General features: G+C 44.7%; 1 protein-coding gene across 1 annotated transcript; it reads right to left on the minus strand.

Moving 5' to 3' along the window:
- Positions 1-14,994: 14,994 nt before the first annotated feature.
- On the minus strand, positions 14,995-15,951 carry LOC122024357 (putative germin-like protein 2-1). Its single transcript, XM_042582970.1, has 2 exons — positions 15,776-15,951; positions 14,995-15,676 (listed from the first exon to the last, which is right to left on the minus strand). The coding sequence occupies exons 1-2, from the start codon at positions 15,948-15,950 to the stop codon at positions 15,117-15,119; spliced, it is 735 nt and encodes a 244-aa protein (XP_042438904.1). The 5' UTR covers position 15,951; the 3' UTR covers positions 14,995-15,116.

A 15,951-nucleotide genomic window follows, 5' to 3' on the forward strand; every position in this document is an offset into this window, starting at 1 on the left:
CGAACAACGGAAGGTAGTTCATTGGCCAGCAACTCAGAGAATGGTGCAAAGGGTACGACATCCATCTGGCCTTCACCTTCGTAGCATACCCCCAGAGCGTCTGACAAGCGGAAGTCACCAATCGGGAGATCATACAGATCCTTCGAGTTCGGCTTGACCATATAGGAAGCAGCTGGGTGGACGAGCTCCTGGGAGTCCTATGGGCGATTCGCATGACTCCAAAGGAGGGAACAGGAGTAACCCCGTTCCACTTGGTATATGGAGGAGAAGCAGTCGTCCCGGTCGAGGTGGGGGTGGAGTTCGATCGGGTGCAGCGATACGATGAGGACAATGCTGAGCGGAGACAGCTGGAGTTGGACTTGGTGGACGAAGCACACGCTAGGGCTGCCGTACGACTGAGATCCTACTGACAAAGGATGCATCATAACTATAATCGATGAGTGATACCTCAATCCTTTCTGGTAGGCGATCTCGTATGGAAGAAGGTGAAGCCGGTCGGCAACGTCACCAAGCTGGAGGCTCCCTGGGCCGGACCTTTCAAAGTCGTGGAGAAGCTCCGCTTGGGCACTTTTTACTTGGAGGACGAGGATGGGCGGCGGGTCGAACGCCTTTGGAGCGCGAACCATCTCCAGCCGTACCGAGCTAGCTGAAAGGTGCGCTGATGTAATCAATGTCGTGTCTCCTATGTTCTTGTCCCTTTCAAATTGCAGTATTGAAGCAAAGGCAAAGGTTATCAAAATTACTGCCGAACGGCAAGCTTAAAGCCGAAGACCGTCGAGCGGCGACGTTAAACTCCAGGGTCGGACCGGCGACCATAAATACCCCGCGCTAAAGACCGTCGAGCAGTGACGTTAAACCCCAGGGTCGGAGCGGCGACCATAAATTCCCCGCGCTGAAGACTGTCGAGGGGTGACGTTAAACCCCAGGGTCGGAGTGGCGACCATAAATGCCTCGTACTAAAGACCGTCGAGCGACGACGTTAAACCCAGGGTCAGAGCGGTGACCATAAATACCCCGCGCTGAAGATCGTCGAGCGACGACGTTAAACCCCATGGTCGTTCATAACCAAAAACCGGAGTAAAATGGCAACTCTGTGCTCAGGAACAAAAGGAGAGCGTGTGTAAAATCGAAGCTCGAACGGTTGTCCAAAGGATAGGAGATAATGAATATGACAGGGAACGAGATTCGAGTAGGTGATCCGCCCAGGCTTGTAGAGTCAACTAAGGGCAAGGGACATACGAAAAACTAAAAAGGAACTCCATTAACTAGTATAAATTCCTGCCGAGCGGCAGGCATACATACGAGACATCAAATTTTTATTTTACAATACCACTCCTCACTCCAAGTAATCGAAGATCTCGTCAGGAATGGTGGTGAGGAGCTCGGCACGGTCCAAAACCGGAATGGCTGTGGCTTCGGGAAGGTGACCCTTTGCTTTCAAGTAGGTAACCGTGGCATCGATGGCCAGCTCAAAGGCACTGACAAGCCGTTCGCACGTCTTCTTGACAAATTGTTCCAAATGGATGTAGTTTTGCCTAATTACAGCAAAACGGCTCGGCTCAGCGTCCTGGTATTCCTTAAAGGTGAGACGAGAGGCCTCGAGCATGTCATGGAAGGTCTTCAAGTCCTCTCGAAGAACAACCGCCTCCGCCGAGTGACCCTTTTGCTCGGCGTCCAACAGACTCATCAGCTCCTTAACCTTTTGTTCTAAAGCTCGGGCCTCCATGTTCTTCGCCTCCAGGTCGGCGACGACCCTGTTCTTCCTGGTGGTGGCCAGATCGATCTTCTGGTCATCGACTTGACCTGGGTCTCGAGTTGACCCACCATGGTCTGCAGGCCGGAGGAGTTCCTCTACTCCTCCTCTAATAACTTCTGGGTCTTAGCCAGGTTCTCCTGCAGCTCGGCATATGTAGGGCCCTGGGAGGGACCCACCCCAGAAATTTTAAGCCCCTTGAGCTCCTCCTCCAATAACGCCAGGCGGTTGCATACCACCACGCTCTCCACCTAGTACTGGAGTCGATCGACAGAAGGTTAATACCAAGTTGAAAATAAATTATAAAATAGACAACTTACCCCGGTTGCCATCTGCATATGGCTATTGCCGTGCAGCCCCGGCGGCATGGTCACAACCCGAGCTCGAGCCTCCTCCCAAACCTTGGCCAACTGCCCCTGATAACTATTTGATGTTCGGGGGAGGTTGGCTGATCGACCGCCAACAGAAGCTCCTCAGTCGGGAGATGTAAGGTCGCCTTTATCGACTGACGACTGCTCTGGGTGGACGGAGCAGATAACGCCGGGCTGAAGGAGGGGCCGATCGGAGTGGAATGGATTCCTGATCGAAGAATCCTCTTGCGAGTGGGGGGCAAGACGTTGAGTGGCGACCAGATCAGATGGGAGGTCGCACTGCGAAGGTGTCCTATCGGAGGAGATAGTTTCCACGGTCTCCGTGGCCAAGGAGGGACACCCGTCTCCTCGGATGCTCTCACCGCTGAGGAAGCCGAACGGGTTGGCGTGCCCGTTCGGCGTCGTTTGCGTCTGTTCAGTGGCTCTTCATCGCCAGCGCGCATACTCGGTTTCTTCAGGTCGAGCCTGCCTTAGCCTCGGCATCTTTAAGTTTCAGCAGGTCGAGCGCCACCGACTTCATCATGGTGTTAGCTACAAGAAAAAGAGAGGAAATCAGTTAGATCCAAAGAAAAAAGTCAAGGAAATTTCTCACCTAAGCCGCTCGGGAGATACGTTCGGATCGGACTCAGCCTGAACATGTATAGCACGCCCTCCGGTAATAACTTGTTGATATCCAGCTTCAGGCCGGCTAGCATGTTGGCCGCATGGAGGTACGCTGGCTTGGTCTTGTATCTCTTCAGCTCGAGGGGAGGGGGGAGTCCAACCTGCCACTTGGTTCAGAAAGGAGGCAGCTCGGGGAGCCTTATATAAAAAAGTAGTCATTCCAATGTTTATTGGAAGTGGGCATTTTTTTATTTAAAAAGACTAAGCCGATCCGAGACTGGAAGAGATAAGTGCCCAACTCGGATTGCTTAGGGTAATAGAAGTAGTGGAATATTTGAGGCTTAAGGGGAATGTTTGGACTTTGTGGACTTTGAACATCCCCGCACAGGAGACAGAAGGAGTTAGGGACAAGCTGGGCAAGCGAAAAGCTAAAATAGTTACAGACTTCAATGATAAAGGGATGGATGGGGAATCGCAGACCGGCCACAAATTGGTCATGGTAAAAGAAAAGGGTGTCGTTCGGCAGGATATACGGCCGGCCGGAAGGTGAGGTCAAAATTATTTCATGGTCAGAAGGGATTTCAAAGGCACCTACCAGGCTCGCCGCGTCACTTGCATCGAACCGAGTCTCCATGGCGGTGTACCATGGGCCAGGAGTAAGGTCAATGGCTGCAAGGAACTGACCATCGTCGGAAAACAAGGGCGGAGGGTTCGATACAGAAGATTGCCGGAAAAAACAAAAAGAAAGATCGACTGAAGGCGGGCTCGCCAAGCCAAAAACAACGTAGTGGTGGAGGGAGGAGGAGCTTACGGAATAAGGGTCGCCAGAGCATTGAGACGCAGAACCGCCGGAGCACAACAAGCGCACGGAACCGCTGGAGCTTGCGGAAGACGAAAGCGATGCAGCGGTAGCCGCCCCACGACTTTATAAAGATGGACATGGCTGATCGTTGCTGTCCGATCTAGGGCGCAGGAATCGGGGCGCACATTCGACCGTTGAATTCGAACCGCCAAATGTCACATCAGCAGCTGTCACCTCGGACGTGCGGCAACTAGCCAACGACATGTGGCGTCATCCCACAGGTTAGCATTTAATGGGTGTGTGCTCGACCTTAATGGAAAGGATTTGCACGCATCATGAGGAGATTTGGACGGCGTTAGCATTAGCTGATCGACCCGCACCCCTTCGAAGGCGGTAAGGAAAAGTATCCAAAATAGCCAGGTGCAGAGGCATGAATCGTCGACCGGGGGAGAAAGATCAGTCCTGTGGAGACCGAGCAGGATCCCACTCACTAGGCTATTTGTCCAATCAGTCGTACTTTCAGCTTCCTTCGACTAGACTTGAAGGGAAGGCATGTGATCCGGCGGTAAGAAGAGGGGGCCCGCCCGGCGGAAGGTCAAACTGGTCAACACCTGGCAGACGTTCGACCGGGAGGGCTATCTTCCTGATTAGCAGGAGGATTAGCCAACCCGACATCTCGACAGCTCGACCTGACGCTAAGTTTCCGACGCTCATAAAGCAAAGTGGGAAGAAACGGAGGCCGAACGGCCATCTCACTCGGCTAACAGTAGGCGCGACATTCGGATGAGCGAGCATCCGCCTGAAGGCTGTCAGCCGACGGGCCTCCGCTCGGCCTGGGAAAGGTACTAGCCGAGCGATTCCCACGCTCGGCCCGGGAAAGGCACTGGCCGAGCGGTTCCTCTGCTCGACCCAGTAAAGGACAAAGGGAGCGGGTGGAGAGATCTTCCTGGGAACCAGTGTCGTCGACAAGAGGCGCCAGTGGCTTGGTCGGACAGAGAATCGTACGGTGGAAGCTTCCACTGTCACGTCAGAGATATACTCGTTCTATTAAGGTAGGGTGTCAGTCATGCTTTTCTGACACATCCATTTCAAGTATGCTTTGAGGAGCGTGCACGCCTCTGGGAGCGTGCACGCGCCTCTGGGGAGCCCTATATAAGCACGCCTAGACGCCGATGGAGGTATGCACACATCTCTACTGTAGCTATAGTTCTCGCTTCTGCTCTACTTCTTTATTTCTTTCTTTCTGTCGGAGGTTTGACTTGAGCGTCGAAGGGTCATCGCCGGGGAACCCCTCCTCGTCTCGGCACTGTGTTTACAGTTTCACAACGGCAAGGGATCTACGTCTTTGGAGTCTTCGACCAGTCAACAGGAGCGCCACTGTCCCCAGCGTCCATCGACTCAGCACTCGGACAGGATCAATCTCCAAAGGTAGGGACACCAGAGTGTATAGGTGACCGAAGTAGCTTCCAGGCGGCTGGGGGATGGTGTTATCCACAATTAGAATAAAATGATCACGATGAAGATTGGCCTTTACTTAGGTTACCGATGGGGTGTACAAGCAACCTGAGAGCTTTGTTAACGGTATATTATTGATAGAAGTTGTGGCCATGTCAGTATTTTTATAGGCAATCGAAAAGGTTCCGAGTGACTGATGGAGCATATATAAGGAGTTTCAAAGCAGAGCTTCAACACAACTCATCTAGTATCAATTCACTCTTGTTTTGATACTCTAAGTTCTTCTTCTCCTTTTGTACTATGACACATTGTAACTTGTGCTTTATTTCCAATTAGCAATATCTAGAGTAACAATTTCATTTATTTTAGTGTTGCCTTATGTGTTATTATTGTGATTTAATTTTTATATATATATATTTGAAAGGTTTCCCCACCTAGGAGAAATTAGAAATAAGAATCACATTTTTTATATTATTGTGTATGCTTACTTGTGATTTGATTGATAAACTTGCATGACGAAATTGTTAGCTTAATTTACTGCATATTTACTATTTTGTCTTACTTGATTGAATTAGTCTAAAGTTAAATTTATTTTTGTCGTGCTAACTCTGATTGATTCAACTATTTATTTTTACTATTTGCTCATTTTTAATATGTAACATTATTCACTCCCCTCTAGCATTGATTTTGATCCTATATGATAGATATTTTATTACTTGTGGAAAGTCGTGCACTTATAGATTTCGTCTATGACCAGCAAAGTCGACTACCTTCAATACTTAAGTGAGGATAATCTTGGAAAAAAAATTTACCTTCTTGATGTGCGTAGATTATATACTCTTTTATGCATATTTTTACGCACATTTAGATACTTTGAGCATGCTTGATCTATGCACTTTTATACTTCCAGCTTTCCTTTTAGCATATTTACTCTTTTGGTTTGGAGATCTACTTTTTGTGCATTTTCTGTACACAGGAGTCAAAATTGGTGAAGATTATGCGTCCTCGGGTAAGCTTGGAAGGAATTGAAGGGAGTGAGCATCAGGCCGTGTACCACACACGGCCGTGTAGTTTTAACAGGAAGGGAAGAGGACATGGCCGTGTGAATCTCACACGACCATGTCTTGATTTGAAGAAATTAGAGCAGATGCCTTACATGGCCGTGTAGATCTACACGGTCGTGTGAGGTTTCCAGAGGCCAAGCAGGTGGTGGCCGTGTGCACCACACGGCCGTGTAGCATTTCCAGAGAAGAGAAGGGTCCTGGCTGTGTGAGTCACACGGCCGTGCAGCTTTGGCAGAGAAGGAACTGGTCATGGCCGTGTGAATCTCACACGGCCGTGTCACGGGGCCGTGTAGCGCCCGATTTCCTCCTCTATTTAAACCCTCCTTCATGAATTGAAAGGGGATCTCTCCCCCTTTGGGAGAAGGCAAGATTTGGTGGTATCCTCCCATTCTTGGGAGGATTTCTGGGCGATTCAAGGGGAGTTCTTGACGATTTCGACTCCGGAGCGAGGATTGGATCCGAAGACGAGGCTTCTTTGTAGATAAGTTTTCTCTTTCCCCCTTTTCTTGGTTTCGTGGATTGGGGATTTAAGAAATGCTTGTAATCTTTATTTTTTCGGGTATTCTTCCTCAATTCATGGAGTAGATCTTGTATTCTAGGATTAAGGGTGTATTTGTATGATGGATTGATGTAATCTCTTATGGATTTGCCAATTTCTTGTTTCAATGACATTGTCTTGCTTGTATCAATTAGATCTTGAATGATTAATGGTGATTTGTGCTTAATTCTCATTCTTGATTGATTGTTTGGATTTCTTGTGGACTTAGTAAAGATAAACTCTCACTCGATCATCCGAGGGATCCACGTGACAGGTGCAAGCCCGTGTAAGGACGTTTGAGAGATAATCTTGAAGAGGAAATAGGAATATTCAAGAGAGTAGGATGGATCTTGTGATTAGTTTCTTGTATCTTGATAGATTAATAAGTTGTGGGCTTCTATGTTGATATCCGAGGAAGGCATAGTAATAGGTGCGCTTCTGTGTAAGGACAACGTAGATTCACGTCTAATTGATCATATTTAGATACATTTCTCAGTCCTTAGCCGGTTATCTATTGCAAGAGAGAACCGGCAACTTTCTACAAGTGTTTGGCAATTGAGGGATAAGAATTGGTGAACCATTTGCATTCAAGAAATCTTACAAAGAAACCGAAACTCCTAGAATCTCTCCTTATCATAACTCAAAACACTAAACTCTTGTTTGTTGATCTTTAATATTAGATTTGTTTACCTTCACTTTGCATTTGAAACAATTGGATAGTTGTTTAGCTGATTCGCATTGAGGCATTTCTAGTGCTTATTCCAGTCCCTGTCGATACGATAATCTTTTATATTACTTGCGACATTTCCGTACACTTGCGGAGCGTAACAAGTTTTTGGCGTCGTTGCCGGGGACTGCGCTATAACATTAGGAATTATCAATTGAGTTAGACTAAACATAACATTTGTTTTCCTTTCATATTGCATAGTTGTAACTAATCATTAGATTTCTGTTTTTACCTTCTTGTATAACTTTTACTTCTTGTTAATTCTTTTTGTACAAATTTAATTCTGCATTTTTGATTCTTTTATTTTTCTTTTTTTGTTGAATTTTCATTTGCTATCTTGTTCTTGTGTATGCGAAGATCTAACTTTGCAGGGGAATTCTTTACTTTTGACCCTGAGATTGACAGAACTTTCCATAAAAGAAGAATTCTGCAAAGGCAAATTGAAGAACAAGAACATTTGAACATGGCGAATAGACCACTCAAGGATTATGCAACACCTTATGCAAGAGGTTTTCGATCTAGTATTTCAAGACCTTCAGTGGAAGCTAATAACTTTGAGATCAAACCCGCAATTATATCTATGGTGCAGCAGAACCGATTTGGTGGATGACCTCATGAAGACCCCAATCAACACTTAGAGGTCTTTTATGAAATATGTGGTACCATGAAAATGAATGGAGTTCCTTCAGAAGCAGTTAGATTATTATTATTTGGGTTTTCTTTAAGAGATAGGGCAAAGCAATGGCTGAATTCTTTGGCCCCTAATAGCATCACCACTTGGAAGCAGTGTGAGCAACAGTTTCTTGATAAATTCTATCCACCAAGCAAAACAGCTTATATGAGGAATTTAATTGTAAGCTTCAAGCAAACTGACTCAGAATCTCTTTTTGAAGCGTGGGATAGATATAATAGTATGCTCAGACAATGCCCACATCATGGGTTGGAAAGATGGTTAGTGTTGCACACTTTTTATAATGGTATCAACTATCATACCAAAGTGTCCCTTGATTCAGCTGCTGGAGGGGCACTTATGAATAAAAGTTTAGATGAAGCTGAAGAAATTATTGACAGTGTAGCACGAAATCATCATCAATGGGCAAATGAAAGAAGTGGTGGCTATTCTTCTGTAAACCCAACAATTAAAGCATCAGGGAAGTTTGATGTGGATGCAGTCACTCTTTTGTCTGTAAAATTGGACGCTCTTACAAAGAAATTTGAGAATATGGGGACTAGTGCTAATATGGTCAATGCTATTAGTACATCTTGTGAAGTATGTGGGAGTTCAGAGCACTCAAATGACTCATGCCCATTGGGAGCTATCACTGCACAAATCAATCAACTGGAACAATGTGATGCAATCATGAGTTACAATCAAAGGCAGAACAACCCATACTCAAATACTTATAACCCTGGATGGAAGAGCCATCCCAATTTTTCTTACAGAAATAATCAAGATCAAGGACCATCTATGGGGGCAAGACCAAATTTTCAAGCTGGACAACAAAATTTTCAACATCTATCTTCTCAAGGATTACCCAAGTCAAATATTGAAAAGATGCTTGAAGAAATTATCTCAAGTCAGAATGAAATGAAGCAAGATTTAGCAAAGCTCATTCAGAGAATGGATAATTCTGAAAGCATCAAAAGATCCAGGATAGTCAAATTGCCCAACTAGCTTCCTCATCATCTAGAACACCAGGACAACTTCCAGGAAAACCTGATGTGAATCCTATGGAGCATTGCAATAGAATTGAGCTTAGGAGCGGACGGACCTTGGGAGACTCCCAAGTGACTGCTCCAAAAGGGATACAAAAAGAAGAAGAGCTCTCTCCTCTTATACCAAATCAGATTCAAGCTAATGAGGAGAGTACCATTGAGGTTGAAGAGACTCTTCCACTGAACCATCAGAGCAAAGCTGTCCCTTTTCCTCAGAGACTTACAATGCTCAAGAAAGATGAAGAATTTGGCAAGTTTTTAGAAAAAGTTAAGGAAATTTGTGTAGAGGTACCTCTTATTGATGCTATTCTTCAAATGCCTAGATTTGCCAAATTCCTGAAGGATCTCATGTCAAACAAGAGAAGAAGAGGAGAGGTTGAGACCATTGCGCTTAGTGAGGAATGTAGTGCTATTTTGGAGAAGAACACTTCCCCAAAACTAAAGGACCCAGGGAGCTTTTATATTCCTTGCAACATAGGAAAAGAATTTTTTGAAAAAGCTTTTTGTGATTTGGGGGCAAGTGTTAGCCTCATTCCCTATTCAGTTTGTAATAAATTAGGTCTCAAAAATATTAAACTTACTACTATGGCACTTCAACTTGCCGATCATTCCTGCAGGTACCCTTTGGGTATTATAGAAGATGTGCCAGTAGAGGTGGATGGGAATGTTATTCCCACAGATTTTGTCGTGTTGGACATGGAAGAGGACCCCAGGATTCCTATCATGTTAGGAAGACCTTTCCTTGCTATAGCTGGAGCTATAATTGATGTCAAAAATCATAAGCTTTCTTTGGTAATTGGTAAGGAAAGGTTGGAATATGATTTATCTAATATCTCTAACCATGTCTCGTCTCTTTTAAATGCTTGTAGCAGGACAAGCATTTATAAACTTGAGGAATGGAATTTCCATCCTCATGGAAGGCCACCAAACGAAGGAGACAATGTGGTGGAAGATGTTGGGAGAAGATCTCCCAACAAAAACGAAAAGTATATCTGTCCTCCAAGGGCGAGGAAAAGAAGTGAATGATCAAGTTTGGTCGAGCTAAATACCTTAAACAAGCGCTTCTTGGGAGGCAACCCAAGGGTTCTTTTAGTTAGTTTTGATTCGTATTTTAATTTCTTTTAGTTTGATGCATTCTTTTGATTTTATTTTCAGGTTAGGTGCAAAACAGAGCCCGGCCGTGTGCTATACAAGTGCTTGGGCCGTGTCATCCAGACACGGCCGTGTAGGATCTCCCGAGGAGAAAAAGGTCTAGGCCGTGTCTCAAACACGGCCGTGTAAAGAATCCCGAGGAGAAAAAGGTCTAGGTCGTGTCCCAAACACGGCCGTGCAAAGAATCCCGAGAAGAAAGATGGAGAGGCCGTGTCCCAGACACGGCCTTGCGAAGAATCCAGAGAAGGAAGAGGGGGAGGCCGTGTGGATCTGCACGACCCGTGTAGGAGAGTTATTAAAGTCTTCTTTCTACCTTACACGGCCAGATCTTGGCCGTGTTCCGCACACCCCCAACTCTCCAAAACATCTCTTTGTCTCCCAATCTCTTAAAAACTCCTCTTTTATCTCTCAAGATCTCTTAGATCCGGATTCTCCTCCTCTCTAAGACTTGGACTTTTTATTCTCCTAACCTAAGATCTTTGCTCTTTGAAGTTTTGTTCTTTGAGTTCCATTTTTCCAACCCTAGATAATTCTTCCCCTATCTAAACTCATCAAGATGTCTAACATTTTGAAGAAACTTCGCAGAGGAGGTGGTGGATCCAGTGGAGACAAAGAGAAGGAGCCATCAAGGGACAAAGGAAAACAACCAGTGAAGGGCAAAGGCAAAAGGACTTCACGCAACGAAGGTAATGACAATGAATTCAATATAGATCCTTGGGTGAGATTCCAAGTTTTCCTAGTTTTCCTATTGGCCAACCACATCGTAGACCTCCTTTCCCTCGTCCACCTCCACCTCCTCCACCATATTGATTTCATCGGGACGATGAAAAGTTTAAGTCGGGGGGTATCATGTACTGTTTAGTTTGGTTTTCAGTTTTTAGTTTTTGTTAGTTTTTCATGTTGGTTCATATTTTCATTGCTTGTTGCTTTATTTTGCTTGTTTTTGAAATAATCATGGCAAAAAAAAAAAAAAAATTCAGAGAACATCAAATCTTCACTTATATGCTTTCTTGGATTCAAGTGAAATGTTAGCACGATTATTGTCTTGATTCATGATGTTCGAATGATGCTAGTAGTAAACTTTGTGTAGTTCTTTTTTCTATCTTGGGAAGCATTAATAAGCTAAAAATCTTATGGTGATGAGTTTTAGTTTTGGTTCAACCTTAAGGATTTTATCTTCACTACACTTGTGCTTGATGCTTGAATAGTTGATGTCATTGAAATAGTCATGATTCATCTTGTTTGCTTAGTACTTGGTTTCCATGGTGATTTCTCAACTTTCATTTTGGTTACTGGATGAGGCTCAAATCATTAAAGCTCATTTGAAAAAATCAAAATATCCCAACATATGTGCTAAAAGTACATTTGTGAATAAGTTTTACACAATGCAAACACTAATAAAAAAAAATAATAATAAGGGATATAAAAAACAGTTGTCATGAGTGGAATCTAGCAAGTCACCCCTTTGAGACCGAGTTAGGTTACTGGGGAAATGACTGCTTAGCTTCCCTTGAGATTGAGCACACCTTTGAGACCTTGGGTTAGTTGAGATATATGAACCAAGTGAATGGTGAGTAAGTGTCTATCACTGGTTACTTGTCTTTCACTGGAAACATTAGGAATTCAAATTTGATGACGACTTGACTAGGACATGGATTGAGACTTGAAGGGTGTTGAGTTACTTTTACACTGTGCACAAGATTCTTATGCTTGAACCATACTTTACTTGTTTCCATGATCATGCTTGTTAATGAAACTTTTTGATAGAGTTAGGAAAGTGCACTAGGTTTTATGAATGTGTTGTAGAACATATGAATTTAGACTGCAGCATTTTGCTTGAGGACAAGCAAAGGTTTAAGTCTGGGGGTGTGATGTGGGTAGATTATATACTCTTTTATGCATGTTTTTACGCACATTTACATACTTTGAGCATGCTTGATCTATGCACTTTTATACTTCAAGCTTTCCTTTTAGCATATTTACTCTTTTGGTTCGGAGATATGCTTTTTGTGCATTTTCTGTACACAGGAGTCGAAATTGGTGAAGATTATGCGTCCTCGGGCAAGCTTGGAAGGAATTGAAGGGAGTGAGCATCAGGCCGTGTACCACACACGGCCGTGTAGTTTTAACAGGAAGGGAAGAGGACATGGCCGTGTGAATCTCACACGGCCGTGTCTTGATTTGAAGAAATTAGAGCAGATGCCTTACATGGCCGTGTAGATCTACACGGCGTGAGGTTTCGAGGCCAAGCGGTGGTGGCCGTGTGCACCACTGGCAGTGTAGCATTTCCAGAGAAGAGAAGGGTCCTGGTCAACCGTGCAGCTTTGGCAGAGAAGGAACTGGTCATGGCCGTGTGAATCTCACACGGCCGTGTCACGGGGTCGTGTGGCGCCCGATCTCCTCCTCTATTTAAACCCTCCTTCATGAATTGAAAGGGGATCTCTCCCCCTTTGGGAGAAGGCAAGATTTGGTGGTATCCTCCCATTCTTGGGAGGATTTCTGGGCGATTCAAGGGGAGTTCTTGACGATTTCGACTCTGGAGCGAGGATTGGATCCGAAGACGAGGCTTCTTCGTAGATAAGTTTTCTCTTTCCCCCTTTTCTTGGTTTCTTGGATTGGGGATTTAAGAAATGCTTGTAATCTTTATTTCTTCGGGTATTCTTCCTCGATTCATGGAGTAGATCTTGTATTCTAGGATTAAGGGAGTATTTGTATGATGGATTGATGTAATGTCTTATGGATTTACCAATTTCTTGTTTCAATGACTTTGTCTTGCTTGTATCAATTAGATCTTGAATGATTAATGGTGATTTGTGCTTAATTCTCATTCTTGATTGATTGTTTGGATTTCTTGTGGACTTAGTAAAGATAAACTCTCACTCGATCATCCGAGGGATCCACGTGACAGGTGCAAGCCCGTGTAAGGACGTTTGAGAGATAATCTTAAAGAGGAAATAGGAATATTCAAGAGAGTAGGATGGATCTTGTGATTAATTTCTTGTATCTTGATAGATTAATAAGTTGTGGGCTTCTATGTTGATATCCGAGGAAGGCATAGTAATAGGTGCGCTTCTGTGTAAGGACAACGTAGGTTCACGTCTAATTGATCATATTTAGATACATTTCTCAGTTCTTAGCCGGTTATCTATTGCAAGAGAGAACCGGCAACTTTCTACAAGTGTTTGGCAATTGAGGGATAAGAATTGGTGAACCATTTACATTCAAGAAATCTTACAAAGAAACCGAAACTCCTAGAATCTATCTTTATCATAACCCAAAACACTAAACTCTTGTTTGTTGATCTTTAATATTAGATTTGTTTACCTTCACTTTGTATTTGAAACAATTGGATAGTTGTTTAGCTGATTCGCATTAAGGCATTTCTAGTGCTTATTCCAGTCCCTGTGGATACGATAATCTTTTATATTACTTGCGACATTTCCGTACACTTGCGGAGCGTAACACTTCTCTAAGGGGAAGGGCTTATGCTTGAAAAGAAAGTGTCTTCTGCTAGGGAAGAGCAATAGAAGCTGTGAAAAGCAAGTGCCTTCTGTTGAGGAAGGGATATTTGGTGGAGCAAGGATGAAAAATTAGAATAGTGGTGGAGCCGATCAATTGCAACGTTGAATGGAAAATACTCATAGAATTTGTATTCAGTAGAGAGCATGCATGAAAGAGAGAACCTTCTTCTTGGGGAACTTCCTTTATCTTATATTGGCATGAAGCTTCCTTCCACGTGGACTCCTCCATGCCTTGTCCATCATCTCATATGTGTGTTGCAGTCAACTCCCTACATGGAAAGAAATATGGTTGTTATTTTCTCTTTTATTAGACAACTCCCTACGTTATTTTCTCATAGAATTTGTTACAGTCAACTCCCTATGTTGAATGGAAAGAAGTATGCTCGTGCTATTAAGGTAGGGTGTCAGTCATGCTTTTCTGACACATCTATTTCAGGTATGCTTTGAGGAGCGTGCACGCCTCGGGGAGCGTACACGTGCCTCTGTGGAGCCCTATATAAGGACCCCCAGACGCCGATGGAGGTATGCACATATCTCTACTGTAGCTACAGTTCTCGCTTCTGCTCTACTTCTTTCTTTATTTCTGTCGGAGGTTGACTTGAGTGTCGGAGGGCCATCGCCGGGGAACCCCTCCCCGTCTCGGCACTATGTTTGCAGGTTCACAACGGCAAGGGATCTACGTCTTTTGAGTCTTCGACCAATCAACAGGAGTGCCACGTCCCCAGCGTCCATCGACTCAGCACTCGGACAGAATCAATCTCCAAAGGTAGGGATACTCTCGCAGCCTAGGATAGTTGAGGTACAAGGAATATCTTCAAAGGCAGGGAGACTCTCGTAGCCTAGGGTAGTTGAGGTCAGGGTAGATATTCAAAGGCAGGGAGGCTCTGACAACCTGTGATATTTGATGTTCAGGGGATATATCCAAAGGCAAGGAGGTTCTCGTATCCAAGGATAGTAGAGGTCTACGGGTGATCTCCACAGGCAGAGAGGTTCTTGCAGCCATAATTGAGGTTCAGAGGAGACCTCCACAGGCAGGGAGGTTCTTACAGGTTGAGATAATAGAAGTCTAGGGGAGACTTCCATGGGCAAGAAGGTTCTCACAACCTAGGATAGTAGGATTTCAGGGGAGACTTCCATAAACAGAGAAATTTTCATAGCTTGGGATATCATTTGTTAGAGAGACATTAGCTGCAGTAATGATGAAGTAGCACGGTTAACATTGAAAGATAAATAATGATTCTTTATTTTTCCCTTAGCTTCTTTTATTGATTTGGAATCCAAATATAGTAAAGCAACAGAATTGCAACGTAGAGTAACAACAACGAATACATCATGCAGATGATTTATTGGCAATTAATTAATTAATAAATTAATTAAGCAAGTGAGTTCGGGTTGGTTGAGAAAGTGAAAGTTGCTAATTGTTGTTGTCCGTCCATTGTTGAGCTTGGAGCCGGTCAACGAGGCGTTTGTCCACCTGAAAAGCCTTGGCGAGCACATCATCGGAAATGGGCGGCGTCGATCCGAACACAGCCTTGGCAATGGTAATGACGCCCGGGTTTTGACTGCTGAGACCGGCGAGCGCAACGGCATTGTATTTGCCCGTGTTGAGTTGGAAGTGGATGAGGCCTTGGGGGAACACAAAGACGTCACCCTTCTTCAAATTCTTAGTGAAGAGGCGGTTGGTTTGGCCGATGTTGGACGTCACAAAGCCGACGTAGAGCTCTCCTTCTAGCACGACGAGGATCTCAGTGGCGCGAGGGTGGGTGTGAGGAGGGTTGAGCCCATTAGGCGCGAAGTCTATGCGAGCCAAGGAGATGCCGAGGGTGTTCAGCCCGGGGATCTTATTCACGTTGACGGCGGTGACGTTGGAGCGGACATTGTTGACGGTGTTGCCGGGCTTGTCGAGGCCAGAAGTGTAGAAGTCGTCGGCTGTGACGTCGTTCATGTTCTTGCATACGGCGCCGTTGACGAACACTGCAAAAAGGTAAGGTCCGATTGGTAAACATATGCATGCATGCGTACTGGAAAATGGAAATGAAAGCGCTTAGCTTAATTAATTGTAAAGCTATGCACCTTTGGAGCTATCATCTGCGACGCAGAAGTCCTGAAGGGGACTAGGATCTGAAGCCAATACAGCAGCATGAGCGAAAGCCAAGGCGAGGAGTGCGACGAGGAGCAGTTTCATAGCCATGTCTTTGATTAATTGTATCACTGAGCTGAGCAATGGTATATTGGTATTGTTATGCATG

The sequence above is a fragment of the Zingiber officinale genome, chromosome 9B (assembly GCF_018446385.1).
Source record: "Zingiber officinale cultivar Zhangliang chromosome 9B, Zo_v1.1, whole genome shotgun sequence".
NCBI lineage: Eukaryota > Viridiplantae > Streptophyta > Magnoliopsida > Zingiberales > Zingiberaceae > Zingiber > Zingiber officinale.

Coding starts and splice junctions, on each gene's coding strand:
- LOC122024357 (XM_042582970.1), bottom strand. CDS start 15,950: ATGCATAACAATACCAATATACCATTGCTCAGCTCAGTGATACAATTA. Junction 15,677..15,775: donor CGCAGATGATAGCTCCAAAG/GTGCATAGCTTT, acceptor ACCTTTTTGCAG/TGTTCGTCAACGGCGCCGTA.